Source organism: Corvus moneduloides, chromosome 3 (genome assembly GCF_009650955.1).
Source record: "Corvus moneduloides isolate bCorMon1 chromosome 3, bCorMon1.pri, whole genome shotgun sequence".
Classification (NCBI taxonomy): domain Eukaryota; kingdom Metazoa; phylum Chordata; class Aves; order Passeriformes; family Corvidae; genus Corvus; species Corvus moneduloides.
This window is the reverse complement of record NC_045478.1, coordinates 106611494-106634013: the sequence shown is the minus strand read 5'-3', so window position 1 is coordinate 106634013 and position 22520 is coordinate 106611494. Positions and strand designations below refer to the sequence as shown.

The window sequence follows — 22520 nt, the reverse complement described above, 5'->3', positions numbered from 1 at the left end:
AAGGATGGCTTCGCTCCCCTCAAACATGAACTTAATCTTTCCTCTCTCACTTTCTTTCCTCCTTTATTTCATACCTTCCAGCTTGTCTAATGGTAAAAGCATGGGGATTAGTGACTTGTAGAAATAGCAAATTTACTTTGTCCTGGAATATGGCTATCCTGGAATAGGGCTATCCCCAGCACAGAGTCAGCAGCCTTTGAATGTCTGTGCTGCTGGAGGATTGGAGTTAAAGAGTGAGGAAATATGTACTCATCAGAAATGGCAAATAATGGAAAAATCAATAATCAGAAACTCCCCCAAGTTCTCACTATCCTTTTATAGCTAGACAGCAGCTTTTCTTTTTTTCTCACAACCTGTCAATGCCCCAAGTAATGTTTTTGTAAATACCCGAGTCAAAGCTTTGAACTCAAGCCAAAGAAGGGGCAGGTGAAATTGAGAAGTTAATGACAAATTGTTATGACAGACACACATCATCAACAAGGTTGTACAACCCCAGATTTTTAAGTGGCATTTGGTGGAGGCACATTAGGCTGCAGCACTAGCCCACTGGAAAACATTTTTAAAAGATGTAATTAAACAGTAGGAAACTTCCTCTGTTTTGAGAGGTAACACATTTGGTTAGATAAACATGGTGGACTTTCATGGGTGGGTATTTTTTGCTACATACATGGAATTAAAAATGGAAGTTTTTCACCTTGTGGGCATACAGGGTCTTGCCTTGAGAACCACTGAAATCAACTCAATCATGTCCAGTTCAGCTCCTCAAGGATAGCCCAGAGAGAAGCTTCTTGCTGGTAAAATGGGACAACACTGTACATTTATCCCAGGTCTTTGGAATTTTTGTGGAGTACAAATGAGACAGTTTTTAAGCAGCAATCAAGCACTGTCCTATTAAGCTCCCCTGTTGTAATGTGTGCTGAACAGGAGTGCTTCACCTGCCTGTGTTTGTCCCAAAAGCTTTCAGTAGAATTAAAAATTATGGTCTAAGAAGTTGAATGTAGCATGTGAAGGTATAATTATGTTCAGCTTCATTAAACCCTGCATGCTAATTAGCAGCATAGCCAGTTTTCCAGATAAGAGATATTTTTGTGGATGCCTACAAGAATTTCTTCCATCCCACCTGGCCAAGTGTGCCGACAGGAAGTCGAAGTTTCCCATTTTACAGTGATCAAACACCCCGAACTTTCTGGCCATGCTCCTCAGACTTGCCAGAGCTTGACAGCACACTGTGATTTCTCTGCTGGTCAAGGGACAGGGAAGGAGAGAAGAGGAAACCCAAGTCTGAGAAAATCTGTTGAGAATTGAAATACATCCCCTTGGGTCCCACAGTCTGAGCAGTAAATTGCTGGTCCTGCATTAGGCTAAGGCACATGATTTTCCTCTTTCCATCCTGATATATGGAAACCAAGTCCAAAAGCATGGGCAGTAAAGATCCCAGGCTGTCATTTGTGTCCAGGGTCTGGTACTGGATTTGAACACAGCCGGGGCTGGACTGTGTTGAGAAGCAGGACCTGTGAGGTACAAAGTCAGCACTTGTTCCCAAAGGAGTTGTTTCTACTTTCAATTTAGAGCCTGAAATGCCATTTATTTAATGCTGCTGGTTAAATAATGATTTATAAGCCTCCAAGCCAGCCGTGGTACAGCTTAATTACTGCTGTAATTTATGGGTGCCACTGGCTACATAAACACTGCTGTAAATATAAAGGATGTCTCCCACAAATTTTACTCTGATACTCATTTGATACCACTCATTTTCCTTTCCTTACGCATCTCCTGTGTGTGAGTTGAGGCCACTTCACTCAGTGATCCAGGTCATTCTGGTTCGTTTTGCCAGGAGTAATTTGGGCTGGGAACTGAAAAGATCAAACGTTTGTTTTTCTTACAAAGTATTTTAATTAAAATTTGAGTTTCCTTGAGCTTGGATGCAAACATCTGCATTAAGTAGCCCATTAAAAAGATTATTTGTATTTGTGCTTTTTTTGGTTATCTATTTGTTCTACTAGTTAGTCATCTCCTTTCTCCAATTCATTTTGCCTTTGTGCACACAGTAAGCAAGCAAACAAGACAGGAATAAATCATGCAGTGTAACAGAGCCCAGCCATTCCACGGGCTGCAGCTTTGCGATTTGTGTTCTCTAACCTATACGAGGAGCACGTATATGTTGGTCTAATGCAAATCTGAGCTAATTCAAGCCCTGTCTCCACAGAGATGAATGAGCATGCAAATCTGCTGCTTTGTTTTGGAGGAATAGCTCCTGGAATTGCCCGATTCCCAGTTGCAACTGACATATTTCAAATATTAGTCAGTTGGCTTCAGGAGAATTGTGCCCCCAGGCTGCAACAAAAAACACCTGGGAAGACAAGTAACTTCTCCTGAATGCCTTGGTTCCATTATAGTTAGTGTTCATGTAGTTGAGTGCTTGGAAAAGTGAGTGCCTTTAAAAAGTTATAATGAATTGAATGAACAGAACAACCCCATTGCCTACAGTAAGCACTCCTCTAAATCTCTGTAGCTGCTGGAATAAAACATGGACACTGTGAAAAGATTTCAGATAAACTGAGTGGGACATGAAAGCTGGTAATAAACAGGGGGTTCAAAACCATCTATGGGGTAATTCAGAGAGACAAGAGTACTGCTGAATTTCAGTAGAATTTCAGGATCTTTTAAGAATGTCATGATGTTGCTAACTCATGGAAGTGCTCTGGGACATGTCTCCTAACTTTTTTTCAGGTGGTACTTCCAAAAACAGGGTGCTATGCAGGTTCATTGCAGACCCGTAGGAGAAGGAATCACCTACTGAGTTACCAGAGTCACTTCTTACACCTTTGTAGTGCCCATTTGCACACTGACCTGGGCCCACTGTGTCTGGCTTGTGGCATGTGAAGAGCTTTGCACCTCACATAGGGAAGGCTCTCAGCGGTGTCTCTGAGAATGCATTTTTAGTAGGAAGTTCAGCAAAGCCAAGGGAGATACCATCTCACTGCCATAAATCCTCACCAAGGAGCCCACAGAAATTGTCAGCAGCCAAATCCGAGTTACTCTGTCTATTTTTCTTGCAAAGCTTCTCCTCTGTAGTCATGCCTTGACCCTGACTGAAATACAAGGGCATTGTGCAGCCTGTATGTGGCAAGCCAGAATTGCTCCAAGGATAGGAAAAAAATTGGGCTGACACTAACACAGAGCATCCTTTTCAGGAGCCATGGTCCTTTATTAAAGGGGTTTGGGATGTATTCCCCCCACTCCTGAATGATTTGCACCGTAAAATGAGCTTGTAGAGAAATAGTGGTTGTTTTCCTGCATGCTTCATTAATTTTTAGTTTTGGCAGGCAGTATAAATAAAAATATCAAGTGCACATCTAATTGAATCACCAGTAATTTCCAGCTCCCTGTAGTACCAGAGAACATGATGTAGCTGCACTGTTTAGTGAGCATGGATGAGTTAGGCAAACAATGTCTCTCTCTGCCCAAAAGCTTTGGTTTAATTTGGAGCATTTACCCATTTCATATGAGACAGGGCAGTTATTGCTGCAATAGGGAATTCACAGCACAGATCTCTTTGTTCTTCTGGGCTTGTCTTCCAGCAGTGACTGGAAGCACATCTTGGCAGAGTCAGGAAGGTGTCAGTCAACTGCACTCACACTCAGATTTTTGTGAAAGGAACTCTGGCATTTCTCAATCTTAGCCTCCTCCAAATACACTGACTTCAGGGCGTTGCTGAACTAATTCCTGCCTCCTTCAGGTGTCTGATCTAGAGCATGGGCCTCTCAAAAAAATATTAAATTTAAAAAAGAAAGCCTTGTCCTAAGCATCATCACAAAGGACTTGGGAGGAGAGAATTCCTACAGTAAGGAAAGCGATACCTGTCGGGCTGCTTGATATCTGACTTCTCAGCTGTCAAGGGAATAAAGTGACTCCAGAAAAGGATGATTCTTAGAGAAAATTACTCAGGATCATTTCTGAATGGATGAGACTGACCTCTAATTGTAATGTTTGATGACCTCATTTCATAGGAGATGGCTCCTTTGCACATTTCTGGACGTCTTTTGCTGCTTAGCACAGGAAAAATGAATGGGTGACTTTTGTCTCTTGGTAGATGTAGTCTGGTGTGGGCTCCCTGACTCAAGGGAGTGCAGGATGCAGGAGCAGGAGTAGGTGTCGAAGAGAAAGGAAACTACAAGTAGAGATTGAACTGTTTTCTGCTGAGAATATGATGACACAATACACCCACAAAGCAAAGGTAATGTATGTTGCCAGGAGAGATGATGAAAGCTTGTGCTCTTTCTAAATGCTGTAGCCATGTTACTCCTGAGCTAGATAGAGAGGATATCAGTCTTCAGGTCTGCCAGTGCAGCGGTAAATTCACACAATTAAAAACCCATCATGTGCATTGTGTTCTTGAGAAGTACCAGTGCAGGCTGCAGGATTTAAGCCCTCCAGAAGTCAAAGCTGCCTTCCATATTATAGCACCAGAAAGGCCTGGGGAACTGAAATTCTCTATTAGCTGGACCATTAGGTATTTAGCAAGATTAAACAAGTCAAAAAAGTAATTATCAGGTAAGTATTGAATTGAGGAGATTTCACAAGGTGTTTGTCCCTTCAGTGTTACGCAGGATGCTATCACCTGTTGGTTGAAAGGAATTTGGTTTTCTGAAGTGTTTTTGTTGTTTTTTTCTTTTCCTCTAGGATCTGCTGCTCTCTCAAAAATGGCTCTGGAGGGTTCCTTCAGCTGCTGGAATGGAACGGCGATCAGGCTGGGACAGGCGTGTGACTTCATCCAGGACTGCGCTGAGGGAGAAGATGAGGGAGATATGTGCAGTGAGTAAATCCTAACCCCGAGGTTGTACCATCCTTTTCCAGAGGCATTGATTGGTTTGAACTTTCATGTCTGATACTTTAGCACTAACAGACTCATTTGGTACTGTCAAAAGACCTGTATCCCCCATAACATATGCTGTTTTTCTGGGCGTCTGCTTGGAGTACACCATTTGATGTTTCTGGGCTCGCCTACATCAGTTCTGCAGCAGCTTCTTAACATGCTCTCAGTGCTTCATCACTTCCAGTGTCCTGATCAAAAATGCAAAGGAAGTATAGCCTGAAGAGCTAGATGCCTTACAGAATTACGAAATGTGTAGCTGGTTAGAGCCTTTAATCAAATGTAGTGCAGCATGTGGCGGGGGGGGAGAGGAAGGAGAAAACTTCTAAGATGAAAAATGAGTAGAGCCAGTAGCTTGTCTTTGACCAACTCCTGTGTCTTTGTAATTCCTCTGATTTTCTACCCTCTCTTCAGGAGTCAATAGTCCAATAACATACAGCAGAAGATAGATAGCAGCCTGAGTTTTCTAAAAACTTGCTGTGCCTAAGTACTTTCTAGAATGTGCTGTGGAACTTAGATACTTTAGGACCTTCCTTTAACTATCTTGAAGGTGCCTTATCACTTTTTTATACCTCTGTACATTCTACCTCCAGCATCCTCCCATCTGCCAGTCTACAAATAGTTAGGAGCGGTGGATTGCCAGCTGTATGGTTGTCTACAGGGCAAATCATGAAAAATAAGCATTGAGAGTTCATTATTCAAAGTGTATGTGCCACAGCTGATCAAGCCTGTGGGCTGTTACAGTAGAACTGTGTTGATTTGGTTTGTAGGAAACGTGTTTGCTGTTTCTAGTAAAAAGTTAACATGAGTGATATACAACTTCTAGCAGATTTGACTTCTTTGCTGCTAACAAAGAAATAAAGTTACAGACTTTATTGGTGTGGAGAACATTGGTTTGACCTGAGATCATCTAGTAAACTAGTTAAAAGCTTGAAATTACATGCTTCTCCATCATTTTAGTTGTTGTTACAATTTGAAATTATATTCTTTAATGACACACTCAGTGACCATTAAGCTCACAGGAACAGTGTCGGCGCTGTGGACTTGCAGCTCCTTAGAACCAATAATGCTTCGTATTAGTAATATTGAAACCTTATTTCCGCCTAAGAGCTTTAAAATAGACCTCTAAAACCTCATAATGGCATTTCCATTGTGTTCTACTCTATAATCAAAAAAAGGTTGGATGCATTTTCATTTCATTGGAAGTAGAGAAACATTATTTACCCTCAACTGTATGTCCAGATACACTTTGGTGCCTGTGTGCCATAAATGGCTCTGCCTTGTGGGAGTTATCCTGTCTATTCCAGAGGGAAGAGCAGAGTTCACATGATAGAATTGTACCAATCATGGATGCAAACTAAATGCCACCATGGGATGGGGTAGGCCTAGAGGAACATGCTTGCCTGTTATTTTCAGACATTGGGTGCACTTGTGGGTGGGTATGTTGTCCATATTCCTGTATCAAGAAGCTGGCTCTGCTTTTGCCCCTTGCTGCCACCCTGTACCCCATGATGAGCCCAGTGGAAAAGCGGCCAATCCCTCTCTGGCATATGTTGTTCACAGGGCTTTGTTTGGTTGTGGTTTCTCCCTCCATTCATCTGTAGCTGTTTCCACAAGGCAATATGGCACTTGCAGCTGTGTTGGCAAAGGACTGTACTGAGAATGTTGGTGAGAAAATGTAAAAAGCAGAAGATATTTAGCCAGCTGTTTAGCAGAACATCACTTCCCAGCTTGAGGAGAAGATCACATGGCTTGCATTCATCCATAGGTACTGGAAATGAGAGCTCTTGCTTCTAGCCAAAGGGTCTAAAAAGCACTATCTTCCACTCAAGGAACAAAAAAGCATGGCTTGCCTGAGCAAGAGCCCAGGCTGTGGATATGCCTGCTTATCCACCCACAAGCCTGCTCAGTTCTATGGCTGATCCTTCTGCTTTTGCTTCTTTACCGTGTTGAATTTTGTTGCCATGAGGCTTCTTACACAAAACAGAGAAGTGATCTAATGTTTGTGGTGTCAGTTATATCTGCATGGCAGCCTAACACAAAACATATGTCATCTTTCAGCATTTTACTTGTCATTTTACTCCTGAGCAGCACGGATATTTTCATCAGCTTTTTGCAAGTGTGGTAAAAAGTGATTCAGATTTATCAAGCAGAGAAAAGGGTTTCCCAAATGGTTCTGCTTACACAAAAGAGCTGTCAGAAAAAGATGTAGCTATGCTCAAAACTGAGGCGAGAGGTTTTAAACATGCCATTATCAAAGGCTTCTATCTTTGAGCTTCAAGGAGATGTTGGAGTTTTTTGCCTTTCATAGTCTTTTAGCTTTGCAGGTACTGATTGGTTTTATTATGATTTTAAATTTTTTTCATATTAATTTGATTTTTGTTAGCTGAAAAGGATCTCTCTAAAGCCTGCTGTTGGCGAACATCTCTTTACTTATTAATGGCCAATGAAACGTCATGGTGCTTGCTCTGCTTTGCAACCAATTAGTCTGTGTAGAAATTGTAGAACAGAGAGGGATGACCCCTAGAGAAAAGCATGTTGCTGTTTGAGTCATAATCAGATATCCTTGCAGGAGTAAAAGACAGCTTCAAAGAGGCAGATGTGAAATGAGATGCCGAACTGTGCATGTGTATTGACTCGGGATCAGACATAGAGATTTACCAGCCTGATGGAAGTGTCACACTAGAAATTACTTTGCAGAGCATACATTGCAGACACACATTAATACTCCAGATAGCACTGGTGGCATGTCTCTGCTAGTAAATTCTTTTCTGTGTTATGGAAATTACACATGCCAGCCACCATGGCAGGCTTTGACTCTAGGTTTCTGTTGAATTCATAAACTGAAAGATAGATTCCTCTGTAAAAGTACCTTTTTTAAAAATGCTGTAATAGCTGGAGCTGGGTGTTTCCAAAGGGAGACCTTGAACAAAGAAGTCCTTGGTTGATTATAGTCAATCTGAATTCCCCAGCCCTCATGTGACTGTTTGGGCCAGTTGTTCCCCATATGAGGCTCTGGGGGCTCTTCCCATTCTTCATTGGGTCCCTTCCTTGCCTCTAGGTAGGATGTTTCTTATTTCTAACATTGTAGCTTCTGTTAACGAATTCCTTATCTTCTGTCTTGAACCAGCTCTGAGGTCTTCTCTTACTTGACTGAGTGGAAAGTTCAGCATATCTGGTGAAAGTTCACAATTCAAGCCTAAGGCTTCAGCAAATTTATCTATTAATGCTAAGCAACGAGTTCTGTATAAGTAGTTTTCCAAATCACACAACACGTGGATATAACTTACTGCAAAAAAACCAGCATACTTTCTCTTATTGTAGTAATCACATGTAATATACATTGTATGGTACAAGACAGACATGAAAACTCAAAATATTTACTGATACAGACAGGCAGGGCTCTTCTTTACAGGAAGGGTGAATTTTTTTTAGGAGTTTTGTACTTCTCTTTTTAGTTAACAGTATCTGGGATTTTGTTTCAATAATCTTTCATTGCAGGGCAGCAAGTCAGGGCAAAAGTTGAAATTTTACTAAAAAAAGGTGCATACAATTCTGGCCAGTCCAAAACTGCTTTACTTTCTGCCACAAATTCACAAAAAAATTTCATCCTGGGAAAATATCAGTTCAAACCTGTTAGGTAAATAATGGGTATATTTAAAAAAAAAAAAAAAACATTTTAAATAATGGAGGTGCCAGTAGTATATTTATTATCTAGAAACCCAGAACCTGGAGGATTCACTCACAATACAATTAACCCAGGACTGGTTCTTCTGCTTAGGTGAATTTGAACCCATATTTCCTATTTCCATACAGAGTTTCCAAGCTCGTGGTCTGGAGTTCTGGTCTAGTTCAGATGAAAATGATTACCAGAGTGTCTCCTGAGGCTGCACTTCCACATTTTACAAATTTTATCTGGAATGGGAAGTGAAAGTAGTATCCTCTTTATCTTTCAAATAAATCTCATGATCACTGGTAATATTCACTCTGCCTCATTGAATATTTAAGGATGTTAAACACCTTAGAAAGTGAGATAAGGAAGACAAGTGTCTGATTCCTGCAAGGAGTGAGTGACTCAGGCTGTGCTATGTGGCTGGAGGACTGCACACACACATCTGTCAAAGCACCAGATGGCAGCTAGAATAGGAACCTATAAAGTTTGATTTTCTGATGACATGGATGAGTGACTGAAAAAGTATTGATAATCAGTTCTGCAGGGGCCAGTTTACTTTCCAGGCAAAAATCCGTGAAGAAGTTGTGGGATTCATTTTTATCCAGATACAGCCCAGAGTCTTCCTGCAAGCAAAATGATGAAGTAGCAACCTGTTGCCGTGCTATGCTCGTAAGGTTCCTGTCTTACATACCCTAATCCTTCTGCTTCTTTCTTTATCAAAAACTGTACTTATAGAAACAAATTCTAACCTCTGGCAGTTTTGAGCTCAGCAAAGCCATCTGGCATTAAACGATAACTCTGCTGACTGTTGAAAAGTTTTTTCTCTTTTTATGCTTCATTTCTGGTAGATTTTGGCTCATTGAAACAAACTCATGTTTAAGATTCATGTGGTTCCTTATAGTGAGTAATTAATCTGTTTGGCTTCTGAGATTTCCTCCTAAACTTGGTAAAGATCCACAGATACAGAGCAGTGTTTAATGCTTTTGTTCTTTATAATATCAGCTTGGAATTTCACCCAAAAGTTTAAACTTTACTATCTGGTTGATTTACACTTAGTTTTGAAGCAAGAGATGACTCCATCTGCCTCATAAGTTATATCAGTTACTAATTCTCTTGCTATTAATGGATGAAAAATATGAGTTAAAGAAAAAGAACTTACTTAGATTTTTCTTGAAAGGTATTTATTTCTGACAGCTTGAAAATATTTGGTTAAGAACAAGTTTAACATCTGGCAGCTTTTCCCTACTTCATCACCCAAATAAAAGGAGAGACCCTTACAGTCTCAGAGTGGTTCGGTTTCACTGGACTACTCTGCTCTCCATCCCATACCGACAAGTTGCCTCTTAATCTTACTAAGGCCTAAATCTTCTGAGACTTCTGTCACTGATGTTAATATCAAAAATGGAAGGTTTCAGTAGGAGAAACCCCTGCCCCCTCATTTCCTTGATTTTCCAGTAGTCAGATCAGCTTCCCCTCATCAGTGCGGTGTCTGTGCTAATGTGAGTTTCAATCACAAACACATAAAATGGAGAAGTACAGCTTGGCAGAGAAGTGGTAGCTGAAGAGGTCTCTGTGGAGTACCCAGTACATGGAATCACGGGTGCTGTACATATTACAAGTAAGAAAGAGCAGCAAAGAAAATCTATTCTTGGCATGGGACATCTGAAAACTCATAAAACATTAATTTGGGGAAAAGGAATGAAATATTCTGTGAAAGTAATAGCTTCTTATTTATGCCCTTACTTGTTCATCGACAGTGAGCTTTTCCTGGCCTCCAGGCAGGGATTGCTACTTAGATGACTCCTCCTGCTGCTCTGACTTGTTTACATCATCCTATATAGCAAATGGCCATGACATGAATTCAGTTGGACACCGAACCAAGCTGTTTCAGTGGGAATTCAGGGCACATGAATTTGTCATTTTCTTTGTATCCCAGCCTCAGGCTGCACAATGAAATACAATCAACTTCTGCAAAGGGGTGAAACACAGCAAAGTAACTCTCTGCTTAACAGCTTCACATTTAAAGACCAGGCTGAATGAATTTAGAGATTTTTAGAAGAAAAACTTGAAAAAAACTTAACTTCAGTAAAAGTTTTGTTTTTTTTATAACAGGTTTAGATCCTTGTACAAAATACCACTAAAATGTGGCTCTTGCCTCTATGTCAAGTTCCAGGTCCAAAACTAGCCCTGCTAAAAAGATGCAGATAGAGGATTTGTTTCACTTTCCTCTGACAAATGAGTTGTGATTCAGGCTCCTAGAAAATCAAATATTTCTAGTCTGGATGCTGCAGTTGGGGTGTTCCACAGTTGTTGTTTTCTCTGGGTACAGCAAGGAGCATGTGCATGTGCCAGTGACAACCAATTGCCTTTTGAGATATGCGAGTCAAAACTGGGGCCCTGTGAGAAGGTATTTCATTGATGTGAAGTCTCATCCGGGGCATCTGCTGACACTTAAACATTTTGAATGATCTGGAGGTTGAATACTCGTGCCTCATTATCTGACAGCCACTTTATAGATATATAATTTCAGGGAGAAAAAAAACTAATAATCACAACAATATATGTTCAGGAGCCTCCTCTTCTCATAGAGGAGCTGAAGAAATTACCAGTATCACTTGACCACTAGTTTCTCTTGCTTTAGAAGGTTGTGGTCTATCCTACTGCTTGTAAGTGGAGAAATTTTTATTCTGATTTTATCAAGCAGCTAAGGAAAAAAATAAATCCTGGATATGTGTTTGCACATGAAATTTCATTTTATCTTGCAATTTCAAACAGATTTCTTGTATCATTCTTCTTTCTTGGAGCAAAAGGAGCAATACTTTGCACCCTTTGTAAGAAGAACTTGTGGTTGTAGGTAGAGAAATATATGGAAGGCATGAGATTACCTTCTGCTTTGAATGAGATGTCTATTGTTTTATAACTGGCAAATTTCAAGGCAAAAAGCTAATAGAGGTCTATTGTTTGAAGCTGGGAACTGAAATCCTAAGCCAGTGACAGAATGAGTGGATTTCAAAGGCTGAAAGTATGGATTAAAATAAACTATCCTCTTTTCAGCCGTTCATCTCATGGAAGAGACTCACAGGTGAAAAAACTGAGGCACGAAAGGATTCCGTGCTTTACCTGAGGCTACATCAGTGCTCACAGAGAGAAGAGATCATGTTGCTGGACTGAGTAGAAACTTGGACTGCAAGGGAAGGAATCTTGTTAGGAATTTATTCCTCTCCAAGATTTCCCTCTGTGGGGCTGCAAAAGCAGTGCTTAGGAAAGTCATTCCAAGGTGTAACCTCGAGCAAGCTTATACCTGCAGAGAGTTGAGAGCCCAGGTATTTAGGAGACTTCATGGTGTGTAGGGAGATGTGTCCTCTCACTCAGGTTTGTCAAAATGTGTGGGGAGTCACTTAGCCACAGTCTGGGGGTTGTTTGCCTCTGCTCCTCCCTCCCCATGGTCAGGGACGTGCACAATTCCACACAAAAGGACTGACTAGCAGGGGTGCCCTGGAACCGGGCTGGAATAGTCCCTGTAGCTCCTGTGTGAGCCCAGAAGCCTCCTCCTCAGCTCATCTGGGTTCTTCTGTCTGTGTGTCTTTCCCTCTTGCAGGAAAGCTTCCCTCTGGCTTTTATTGTTCGTTTGAAGAAGGGGATTGTGGCTGGATGCCAGGCTCCTCTGCGTCCCATCCTTCTCCATGGCGGATTGGAAGCCCGGAACACAACCGTTTCCCTTCGATAGAAGGTGTGTGAGAGTTAACAGTAAGTGTAGAGCATAAACAGCAGAGAGCAGAAATGATACACGCATGGTGAGGAGACGGAATGAAACACAAAGCAAGTTTTCCAGTGTACTTGTATTCAGCCTTCAGTGAAACAAATCCCATCTTTCCACTCTAAGTGCTTCGAGCAAGCTCCCTTTTTGCCTTGAGGGTACAGAGCGGTACCTCAGTCTCCGCCACTGACACCAGATACAGATCTTGACCCTTTCTAGACAACTTCATACCAAATGTTCTTCTCCCTGACCCTCTTCCACACTGATCTAGTTTCTTCTTTCTGATTTTCCTATTTACTTTCTCCATTTCTCGGTACTGCTGCCTTTTCCCCCCGCTCACATCCTAATTTTTCTCTTTGTTCCATGATCCCTTGAGTTGCGCTTTTCATGTACAATTACTATATACTTGGTGTGGTTACTGAGTGTGTTTGTTAGGTAGGTGAAGCTGCATCCCTAAGAAATGGAAAAAGCCTTCTGGTCCCTGGCTTCTGCAGTAGTAGGAGCCAGCTAATACAGGCTTGGGGCAGGTTTCACAGACCCAAAACCAGAAGGTGAGTGCTGCAGTTTGACCTTCTTCCTTCTCTTTCGTCCAGGTTGTGCACTCCTCCTCAACACCAGCAAAGCACCAGCAGTAGCAAAGACTGTCATGACCAGCACTGCATTTCCAGCTCCTTTAAGGAACTCTCCCTGTGAGGCAAGTCATAACGTTTTCTTTTCTTGTGCAATTTACAGAGCTTTTTTTGTGTGCTTGACTCAAGTTTTCAAATATAGGTACTAGGTCAGTAGCAAGGCATACTATCTCTGATTTTATTTTCCATAAAATATACTTATTTGTGCCCACTGCGCAGGGGAAAGATATGGTTATCTGCTTGAATGCCACAAAATGTGCTTTGAAAAACTTATCATATCCTGTCCTCATTGCATCACATGATGTATTACAGTCTTCATAATTAGGTGTGTGCTCTATAAGAGTAGGGCAGCCAGCATTACATAAACACAGAGAGGAAGAATCTTACTGCATGAACAAGCATTATCTTTGCAACATCCAAGAAACAATAGGCTTCAGGACTGCCCCTGAGCCATTCAGAAAAGGCAGTACATGCTTTCTCCAGCATAGCTGGGATTTCGGCTGGCAACTCTTCCTGCTCCTGCACTTCAAACCTACCAATCGTCATGTAGGCCTTGTTCATAGGAGTGCTGAAGGTAGCAGCAGCAGAGAGAAATTCATGCAGAATGGAGCCGGGTTCATGTTCAAGCAGAAAAGCTATTGAGGGTCATAAGATATCAGCTTAAGCAAGTACATCAAGGCTTGCCAGGCAACCTTGCTCATGGCTGTGATTTCTGAGTCAGTTGTATTTAACCCTTAAAGTGCAGCTTCAGAAAGGTGACCTATCTGCATCTTCTTACTCTGTAGCTTTACAGACTGTAGAATCACTGATAAGATTTATTTCTGACTTACGACTTTGAAGCATGCCTAGTGACTTAAAGCATTTCACATCATGGTCACTCAGAAATCTTGCATAAGCTTCTGGATCCTGGAGCAGAGGGATTTGGGAAAACTGATACTAACAGAGTGCAGCTGTTTGTTGGTTGGGCACTGAACAGACAAAAGAATCAGATTTTCCCTGTTCCAGTGATCTTAAAATGCAGACAGGACACGAGAGGATGTGTTAGAAAGTTCTCTGGAATGAAACTACATAGAAGGTGTTTCTTTGGCTTAAAGTTTGTTTTGGTTCACTTTTTTGGATATTTCAGTTCATAGAGCAAAGCGCCTCTGGTTTTGCTCTCTTGATATATTCATGTTCTCTGTCTTTGAAATATATTCTACCTTGTTTTTCCTCCCATCTGTGACAAAGGCATATGCAGGTTCTGAATATTTTAAGGTCTTGTTCAGCCATGGACCAGCAAGAGCAAGTGTTTTTCATAATCCACCTGACACAGGAATCACAGTGAATGATTTCCCAATATCTGTGTGTTTTTTTCTTGTATATACAACACTGCAAATAATTAAACTTGCCGTCGGGGGAGAAGCTGCCATGTATTTCATCTGCTCGCCTGCCATCCCACCTCTGTCACTCCCCTTGGCACTTAAAAGGCATCCGGACGCATCCAGCGTTGCAGCTGTCGGTAATAAAGAGTGAAGGAGTTTTGGCAAGGGTTTTGTCTCTTGCCTTTTCATATAGTGTAAAAGCTTCTCTTCTCAGTGGGTCCCTGGTGGCTTCAAATTCTATTTTACTGGAACAATCTGTCTGTGCACAGAATAATTTAATTCCACTTTTCAACACAACAGAAGAGGAGAAAGGAGATATTCCTCCCTACGCACTTATTCCTTCAATAGGTGCCAACAAACTTCCTAATAGTGAAATTACAGAAAAGAGGTTGTGGAAATACTATAATGCTGTCCTGCATTTATTCACCCTCAACCACTTCTTGATTGAACTGGCTCAAGTTCAGGCACTAAAAGATGAGTTTTCTTTTACCTGTCACTGCTGACAGCTTAACCTGGCATGTCACAACCAGGACAGATTCTCTGGCAGCTGAAATCCCACAGAAAAAACTCACTCATAATTCATGTTGCAAAGGGATCTCAGCAAGTGTGTGTGTGAGTTAGACCCATTTATTCTTCCACCATCAGGTCCAGCCATCAACCCACCCTTCCTCTTATATTTGATCCAGCTCTCATGATCCTTTAGATACCTGCTCGCTCCCCTGAGAGCAGCAAGGAGGTCAGCAAACATCCCCAGTTTGATCATTTTGACTCCACTCTCTTCTCTCCCTGCTACATGGAAGCTCTGGGGCACTACAAGACCTGCTGTTCAACAAAGTTATTATTTTTTCCCCTTATCCCCTAATTTTCTTTTATCCAGTCATATTAGACCAATCACACCCACCACAGTAGATGCTGACACTCTGCTCTTTAGCCTGAGGTGTTCGTAGGAATTAATTACTTCAGCCTCAGCATGAGGAGCATTACCTGCCACAGTGCTGTTTACCAGGCTGGAGGATTCTGGGTTTTGGCCAGGATGTCCATGGAACCAGAACTCAGTGTAAGGAAACCACCAAGCAGTCCACAGTGGGTGCCAGACACAGTTTCTAATGCTTCAAGCTTCTTTTTTCTCCCTCAGCCTGGCTGTTAAATCTTATACTGTGGCAGACTGGCAAAGGAGGTGACTGACCAGCCTGGTCCAAAGACCTTCCTTGTTGAGGTTCTGGGCAGCTGTTTGCAGTGATGTTGGTGTTAGTATTGGAGACACCACAGCATGGTTGAGCTTGGCATATGAATTGTCACTGAGTGCAGGACTAGTGTGACACTCCATCTTTGTGCTCTCTCCAGCCTGAGGTCAGTCACCAGGAGCATGCAGGGCTGCCTGCCCTTTGGATGCCCTGTAGGAGGCTCTTTGTTAACTCAGGAAGGGAAACGTCAGCCTCACCTACTCTGTACTGCCCCACATGCATCAAAAGATGGGAAAAGGATAAAAATGCACGCAGGAGATACTGTAATAACACAGCCTGTACTTTCCCACACATTTGGGATTGGCCCTAATGTGCCTTGCACTTTGTGTACAGCTTTGTATTGCACTTCATTCCTGTTTGGTTTGAGCAGCCTTATATTTTCATTTTCTTTATTCTTCAGTGTTTTTGCAGGTCAAAGCAGTCAGTTTGTGATGCTGCCCTTTGTTCTTGCTAGTTTTTTTCTTTTCTTTTGTTGTTTTATTAAATCTTGGCTGGAGTATCCTGGCTTCAAAGAATCTCTTGTTTGCAGTCCAGACAGCCTTTGTTATTTTTTCATGTTGCACTTTCGGTAGAGCCCTTTGCTTGTTGACCCCTTTAAGTCTGTACTTAAAACCCACTCTGTACGGAAGAGGGAAACTGTGGCACTTCTACTAAATCTTGGGTGAATGCAGGAAGTGGTTCACATAGTCAGTGAAGAGATGCTCCATTACCCTGAAGTAGCCAGAAAGGGGAGATGCAACAAAAAGCTCAGGAAGTACTTCTGGAACCAGTCAGTCACAGGAATCAAGAGTGAAAATCTTTTAACTCACATGTAAAAGTTCACTGGAAGCAAAGCACGTGTAATTGAGCATAGGAATGCACATAAAGTGCAAAGAATTAAGCCAGCCAGGGACCTGATTTAAAGGCAGAGTTTTTAGAGCTCGAGCAGTAAAGCACAGCATTATTTGCCCCTTCTGTCACACTGAGATTTCCCTCCTCTGAGTGGGAATCATCTGGCCTGTGCAATGCTGACAGGGCAAAGAGGAGCATGGGATGGGTAGGCATTTCCTCATTTTGAAGAAGAAATCCATATGCATGTCATTAGTAGCTGTACTGGTGTCTGGGAATCTAGGAAACCACACTGCAATTAAATCCAAGGAAGTGCTGTCATCTCAGACAGCTGCTTTGCCACAGTTGATCCCCCTAGGTGTGCAGTTTCCAAACTATCATGGCCACCTACTTTTCAGAACTTTGCAAAGAAGTCAGAGAGCTGACAAAAGTGTTGCAGGTGCCCAGGGATTACTCACCTTTGTGTGGAAGCTGGAGACTCAGTTCTGACCTCCCCTGCCTAGACAACAAGACAATCCCATCTCCCTCAGTCCCCCGTTATTGCTGTACAGGTGCAGTCACATGCGCCAATTCGCTTTTCATTTCATTTTTTGGAGATGCTCCCTGATGTCTGCATCCTCAGGCCTTGAAGGATGTTGTGGTACCTGTAGATCATAAGAAACATGCCTGTGTCTTCCCAAAGTGTGTGGGTTTCTCTCATAAAGAGAGAGAAGACCAGCTCCAGAGTACTGCATTCTGTGAGGCTGGTACAGTTGTACTTGCCCGGGCTGTAGTCTTGCATCAACCCTACAAGACTTCGTTTTGTGGTGGGTTGTTACTACTCCTTCTGCTTGGAAGTCACTCCAGAAATATGAGCAGTCTGGAGAATGACTTTTAGAAAGGCTGTGCTTTGCTCAGCTCAAGGGAATCTGTGACAGAATCTCAGTGCCATGCCTGATAATTAAAAACCAAGTGTGCAGCTTTGGTGTGGGCTGCCATAGAGAAGGAGAGTAACAGCAGAGCTGCTGAATTTGAAATTAGCCTTAAATGTTGTTGCATGCACCTCCATAGAGTAAGGTGACTCTGCAAGAGGGACTGCTTTGTGATTAGGAACCAGATTATTTCATTTTCCTGTTAGGCCCTGGGTCAAACGTTTTAAAGGGTATAGTTGTGCTGGAAAGCAATGAAAACAGATTCCTATGATAGTAAATGTGCTTTGTGCTTTTGGCTATGTTTAAAATAATGAAAATATGCTTCTGATGCTATTTTGACATTTCAACTAGCTGTTTCTTGAAAGCCACCATTATGTTATGTAAGTTAGCACTAAACTGAGCCAGATTTCTTTAACACCTGAAATTACTTTTTGAATGTAAATGTACTCTCTCTTGAAAATAAATATAACATGTTGATGTAGAATGGTATAGTTGAAGTTTGCCTTCTCAGTTAGGTTTACAGATATAAAGATGTTTTCATCCTCTCTGTTTATTAATTCAGTTCTCTTTTCTATGCAGAAGTGTTGCATTTTTTCAAGGCATGTAAGTCAATAATATAAATCATTCCTTGAGTGCATTCTGAGCCCCGTGCTGACACCTGCAGAGTGTGTCTCCTTTTCTCCTCTACTCCTTGAGCTTTAAATAACTTAGAAGCATACATGGTAATAACATTGACACTGAAAATTTACAAGCATGAAAAATGCAACATAGATATGCCTCTAGCTCAGCCTTTCATGTGCTTTATTTGGCAGAATACTGTTAGCATACTTCTTTATTTTAAAGTGTTGATTTTAAAATCTGTACAGCTTATTCACTGTCATCTGTCTTCTCTTGCTTCCTTTCCCACCTGGCTTTTGTGACATTGGATCAGAGGATCTATAGCATCTGAAATCTCTTGAAGGCTGGTCATCCCACAGTACTCCAACAGCAAAATTCCGAACACTTTCTCTTTTATTGTTGCTTTTATTTTTCTCTTTGTCTGTTTTCTGAAATGAAGTAAGAAACAATGTGAGAATAAATAGTGGGAGAATCTGTTCGTATAAAACACAAGCTTCTCTTGCCTGCCTAGGTATTCTAAAGCTACATAATCAGACCAGTTAATTATAATTCTATCACTTAAAAATGGTTTTTGCTTGCACCCCTGAGTCCTAATGTAAAGCAGAAGTGTCTGCAGACTGCAAGAGAGTCTGATCATGCATTGTTGTAGATCTGGCCAAAAACCAGGACCAAGATCTTTTGATCTTCTTTATTATGCATAAGAGTCCAAGTCTGAATTGCTGAACAGTGCTAATAGATGTCTTTGCTCATACTGTTATGTGCAACCATTTCTCATGTCTAGTAAGAAAAAAAATATTGTCAGTGTGATAAACTTCACATGTCAAAGGTAGCTCATATTCATGTAAAAAGCTCACTGGGACTTGGCAAAAGTGTCTGCAGCTATTGCCTAATTCTGTTCAAATCATATTCCAACTTGCAGCTTCAGTTTCTCCTCAACAGTGAGATGTTTTCTGAGCTTCTTTAATACATGAGTTACATTTACTGGGTCAGTGCATTCACAGCTGAAAACAATTTCTACTGTTCCCCTTCCAGTGAAGAACACCCAAGAAAACAGTAATGTTTTTCAGGAGAATAAATGTCTGCATTTCAAGAATCCACTGTTCCTTGTCAGGCAAATTTTGAGCAATTCCTTTGAGCAAGTATCATGGAGGGGGAGCAAGGACTTGGGAGCATGAGAACTAAGTAATGTGCTGTCTCACAAGTTGAAAGCCTGTGGTGCAGAGTTGAGGTGTTGCTGGCCGGAGAGCCACCAGTGAGATCCAACTCCTGCAGTTCCTTGGGAGCAAAATGCTTGTAGACTCTTCTCTGCCTTCTTAAAAATATTTTACTGCAAGCCCTGTTTGAAATATGTTTTTCTTTTCCAGTTTCTTTTTTCACTTGTGTTAAAGATGGCCAAGTAGCTTTTGCTGCCGGGTAGGGCCATAATGCTAATAGTCAGTGTCATTGCCATGCAGAAAGTGAGGAAAAAGAAACAGCAGCTCTCCAGGGTGTCAGTGCAGAATGTTTTATTTATGCTGCTGTGAGTGTGTGTCATTGGTCCTCAGTCAGACATCTCGGAGTTAGTTTATGCTGGAATGTTTCTAGCCATTAAAGTAGACTCAGGTTTCAGCAGGTTCAAACTTCACCCAGAAGATTCTAGGTGTGTGTATATATATATGTGTGTGTATATATATATATGTGTGTGTATATATATATATATTTTTTTTTTTTTTTTTTTTTTTTTTTTGTGTGTATGTGTGTGTAAGGAAGTAAAATGCAAGTCTCAGTTCTCAAGTGGTCTTGAAATTATGCAGCTTGTGCTGGAAAATCTACCTTCCTTGTTTTTCTTCACCTGCCAAGCCCTGTTGATATTGATAAGGATTAGGGTTTTGGGTTTTTTCTTTCTGGGATTAATTGAGTCCCCTGTTTGTCAGTTCAGAAACTCCACCAACTCAGAGGCTAAGGGGGTTCTCAGAAGGCATTTTTCCAGATGGTGTTAGCAGTGCAGTGCCTGTAGCCATCTGACTTGAGTTTTACCTCAATATGCTGTGTGTTTACCATGGGCTCTCCCTCCTGTTAATTTTCCCCAGATCAGTTTAGAACATTTCATTTACTAAGTCAGTGAATTTGCATATGAACAGCTCATCACCAGCTCTGGTGGGTTCCAAAGCCAGAAAGCAAGGTGCTGCCGAGCCTACCTTCCATGCTTAATTAATTTCTCAGTGATGTTTCTAGCTCCTGAATATTTTGCTGCTAGTTTAACACAGAGGGAGATGTTTGATGCATAATGTTAGGGTATTCCACCAACAGCCCAGATTTAGATTTTTCCAAATGTGCCACTGCTCTGCTTGCAGGACGCCCTGTGTATGTAGTACCATCTGCCATCATTGATGCTGTATTCTACAGAATGAATGCCAGCCCCATTCAGAAGCCTTTGCTGTGGTATCCAGCTCATCATCTGCTCTGGTTCACTTCAGCAGGTGTGAAAAGACCTGGACTGCCCTGCTGTGAAGCTTAGAAAGCATGGAAATCACAGCCAAAAATGCCCATTTGGACACAGTGCCAGTCGATTCAGTCAGAGCCAGTTCATTAGAGTTCGCATATTGCACTTTGCCAATGAGCTGATCTCCCACATCTATTGCCAGCTATTTCTTTCCTTCAAACAGCTGACATGTGTGCAAAGGCATTCATTCCAATTCATCAATTGCTTCAGCTTTTGCTCTAGTGTTACGTTAACAGCTATCAAAGGCTCCCTCTTCCCTCTCTTCTGACCATGTAGATGTTGCCTCTTACCTTCTGGCAGGTCTCCAGAAGAGACAGAGGTCTGAAAGCTTCTGCCTAGTGGGAGTTTCAGGGCTTTACCTCTCAAATTTTAAATTACCAAAATGGCACGGTGAAGTTGCTCCAACTCACCTGTATTAAAAATGTCACATTATGTGTTGCACAGGGAATTGACATTGGGGTCCTAAAAGTGGACATGTGGACTCTTAGTAAGAGGAGTTGCTTTCCCTGGTATAGGTGGAAGGTTTTAAATGTCCACTGGCATTCCAAACTTATTAAAACAAATATTTAAGTCCTGATGATCTTTCTCACAGGGAAATTACTTTATTGGGTCTGAAAGGTACAAATTTTCACTTTAAATTCACACTAAAAAATGCCTTGCTTTGTAGGCATTTGAAATATAGAATGCCCAACAAATTCTTTCATCTTGATTGTCACCTGTCAGGAGCAGCCATGCAGACACCAAGTTTGAAGGCATTAGCCTCCTATACCACCAACATTTGTCAGCAGCCTCTCTCATCAGTGTTGGTTCTGGTTGTTGGGTACGAACTCAGCCCTCCTCAGCTGCCTCCTTGGCCGTCATGTTGTGAATCTGAAATAGTTCCTGGCCATCCTGCTTGACTCTGCTTTTCCTCTCTGGTGTCTCAGAGGTGAAAATTCTCACACTTAGTGCTGTGGTTTCCACTGTCCAACACTGGAAATAACCATGGGATTCCATGAGTCCTCTCCCAGAGCTGGGGTGGGAGTGAGCTGGAAGTCAGACTTGACCAGTGTCCAGTCTTGACCAGCTTGTCCCCAGAAGTGGTCTGGAAGGCCTCTGTGATAGTTTGCTGAACCACTCAAAACCTACACATCAATTTTGGATGCATGGCCAAAATAATGTAACAAAATGGTTTCACAGACCCAAACTGGCTTATCTGTGTGTACATTTATCAAACCTTGGGTCCTACAATACAATGGACCCAGGAGTGATTCCAGTGATTTTTGGACTGGAGAGAAAGAGAAGAGCCCCATCTAGATTATTCAGTCTCTGTCATAGTTTTGCAGTGTAAAGTCACTTCTTTCTTTGTAGCTTTGGAGGCAGGCAGATGAGCTGTAGTGTTTACCCAAATTCAGTACTGATAATTAATATAATGGATATCCAGAATTTTGTTCCACCCACTCCAAAATTGTGATCATAAACTGGGAATAATAGCAACACTTCTGTCCTTTTGATGCCTACATCTGATTTGCCTGCCAGAACAAACTTACACCATGATATAGGAGCAGCAAGCAAAATTTAGCAGTTTTGTTTTATGCTGAGAAATGGATATGAATGTTCTGTGCTATCAAAGCAAGAAAATAAGAAATGTTATCAGGTGTTCCTTTGTAAAATACAAACTTAATTCTGAGCCTTCTGACTTTGGTGGTGGCTTTAAAGTGCTAAAATATAGAATGCTTTGTTGAATATGTATGGATACTAGAGGCCGTGCTGAACACTTTCTTGTGTCCAAAACATCCATCGCTAATGCAGCTCTAATAAACTCATTCCTTCAGCATTCTCACCTCTACTGGTTATTGAGATGACATCCAGCTCCTGAATAAAATATATATGTGTATTTTACTTATGCTCTTTATCAACAAAGGGCTAGCTCCTCTTCTTTTTTCCCCAGAAAATAAGAAGACAATAGTCATCTACTATGGGTTGTAGAACTAGCCTGATGTGGAAGGAATTGTTTTTCTTTTTACACAATGAGGGAGAGAAAGTCATAAAATGAGAAAACTACATGAAATAATTTTACATACAGGGATAAATGCATAGAAATGGATTCAATTACATTATCATAACAAAAATGTTAGAAAAATGGTTCTCTAAAGTATTTTAAT

The 22520-nt window shown here is 41.5% G+C and overlaps 1 protein-coding gene across 1 annotated transcript in view; it reads left to right on the top strand.

The window, feature by feature from the left end:
• The window catches only part of ALK (ALK receptor tyrosine kinase), a 313122-nt gene that overhangs the window by 231072 nt on the left and 59530 nt on the right, over positions 1-22520 (top strand). The window contains 3 exon segments of the mRNA XM_032103223.1: positions 4684-4815; positions 12145-12276; positions 12897-12997. Of these exon segments, the coding sequence (XP_031959114.1) occupies positions 4684-4815; positions 12145-12276; positions 12897-12997 (365 nt within the window).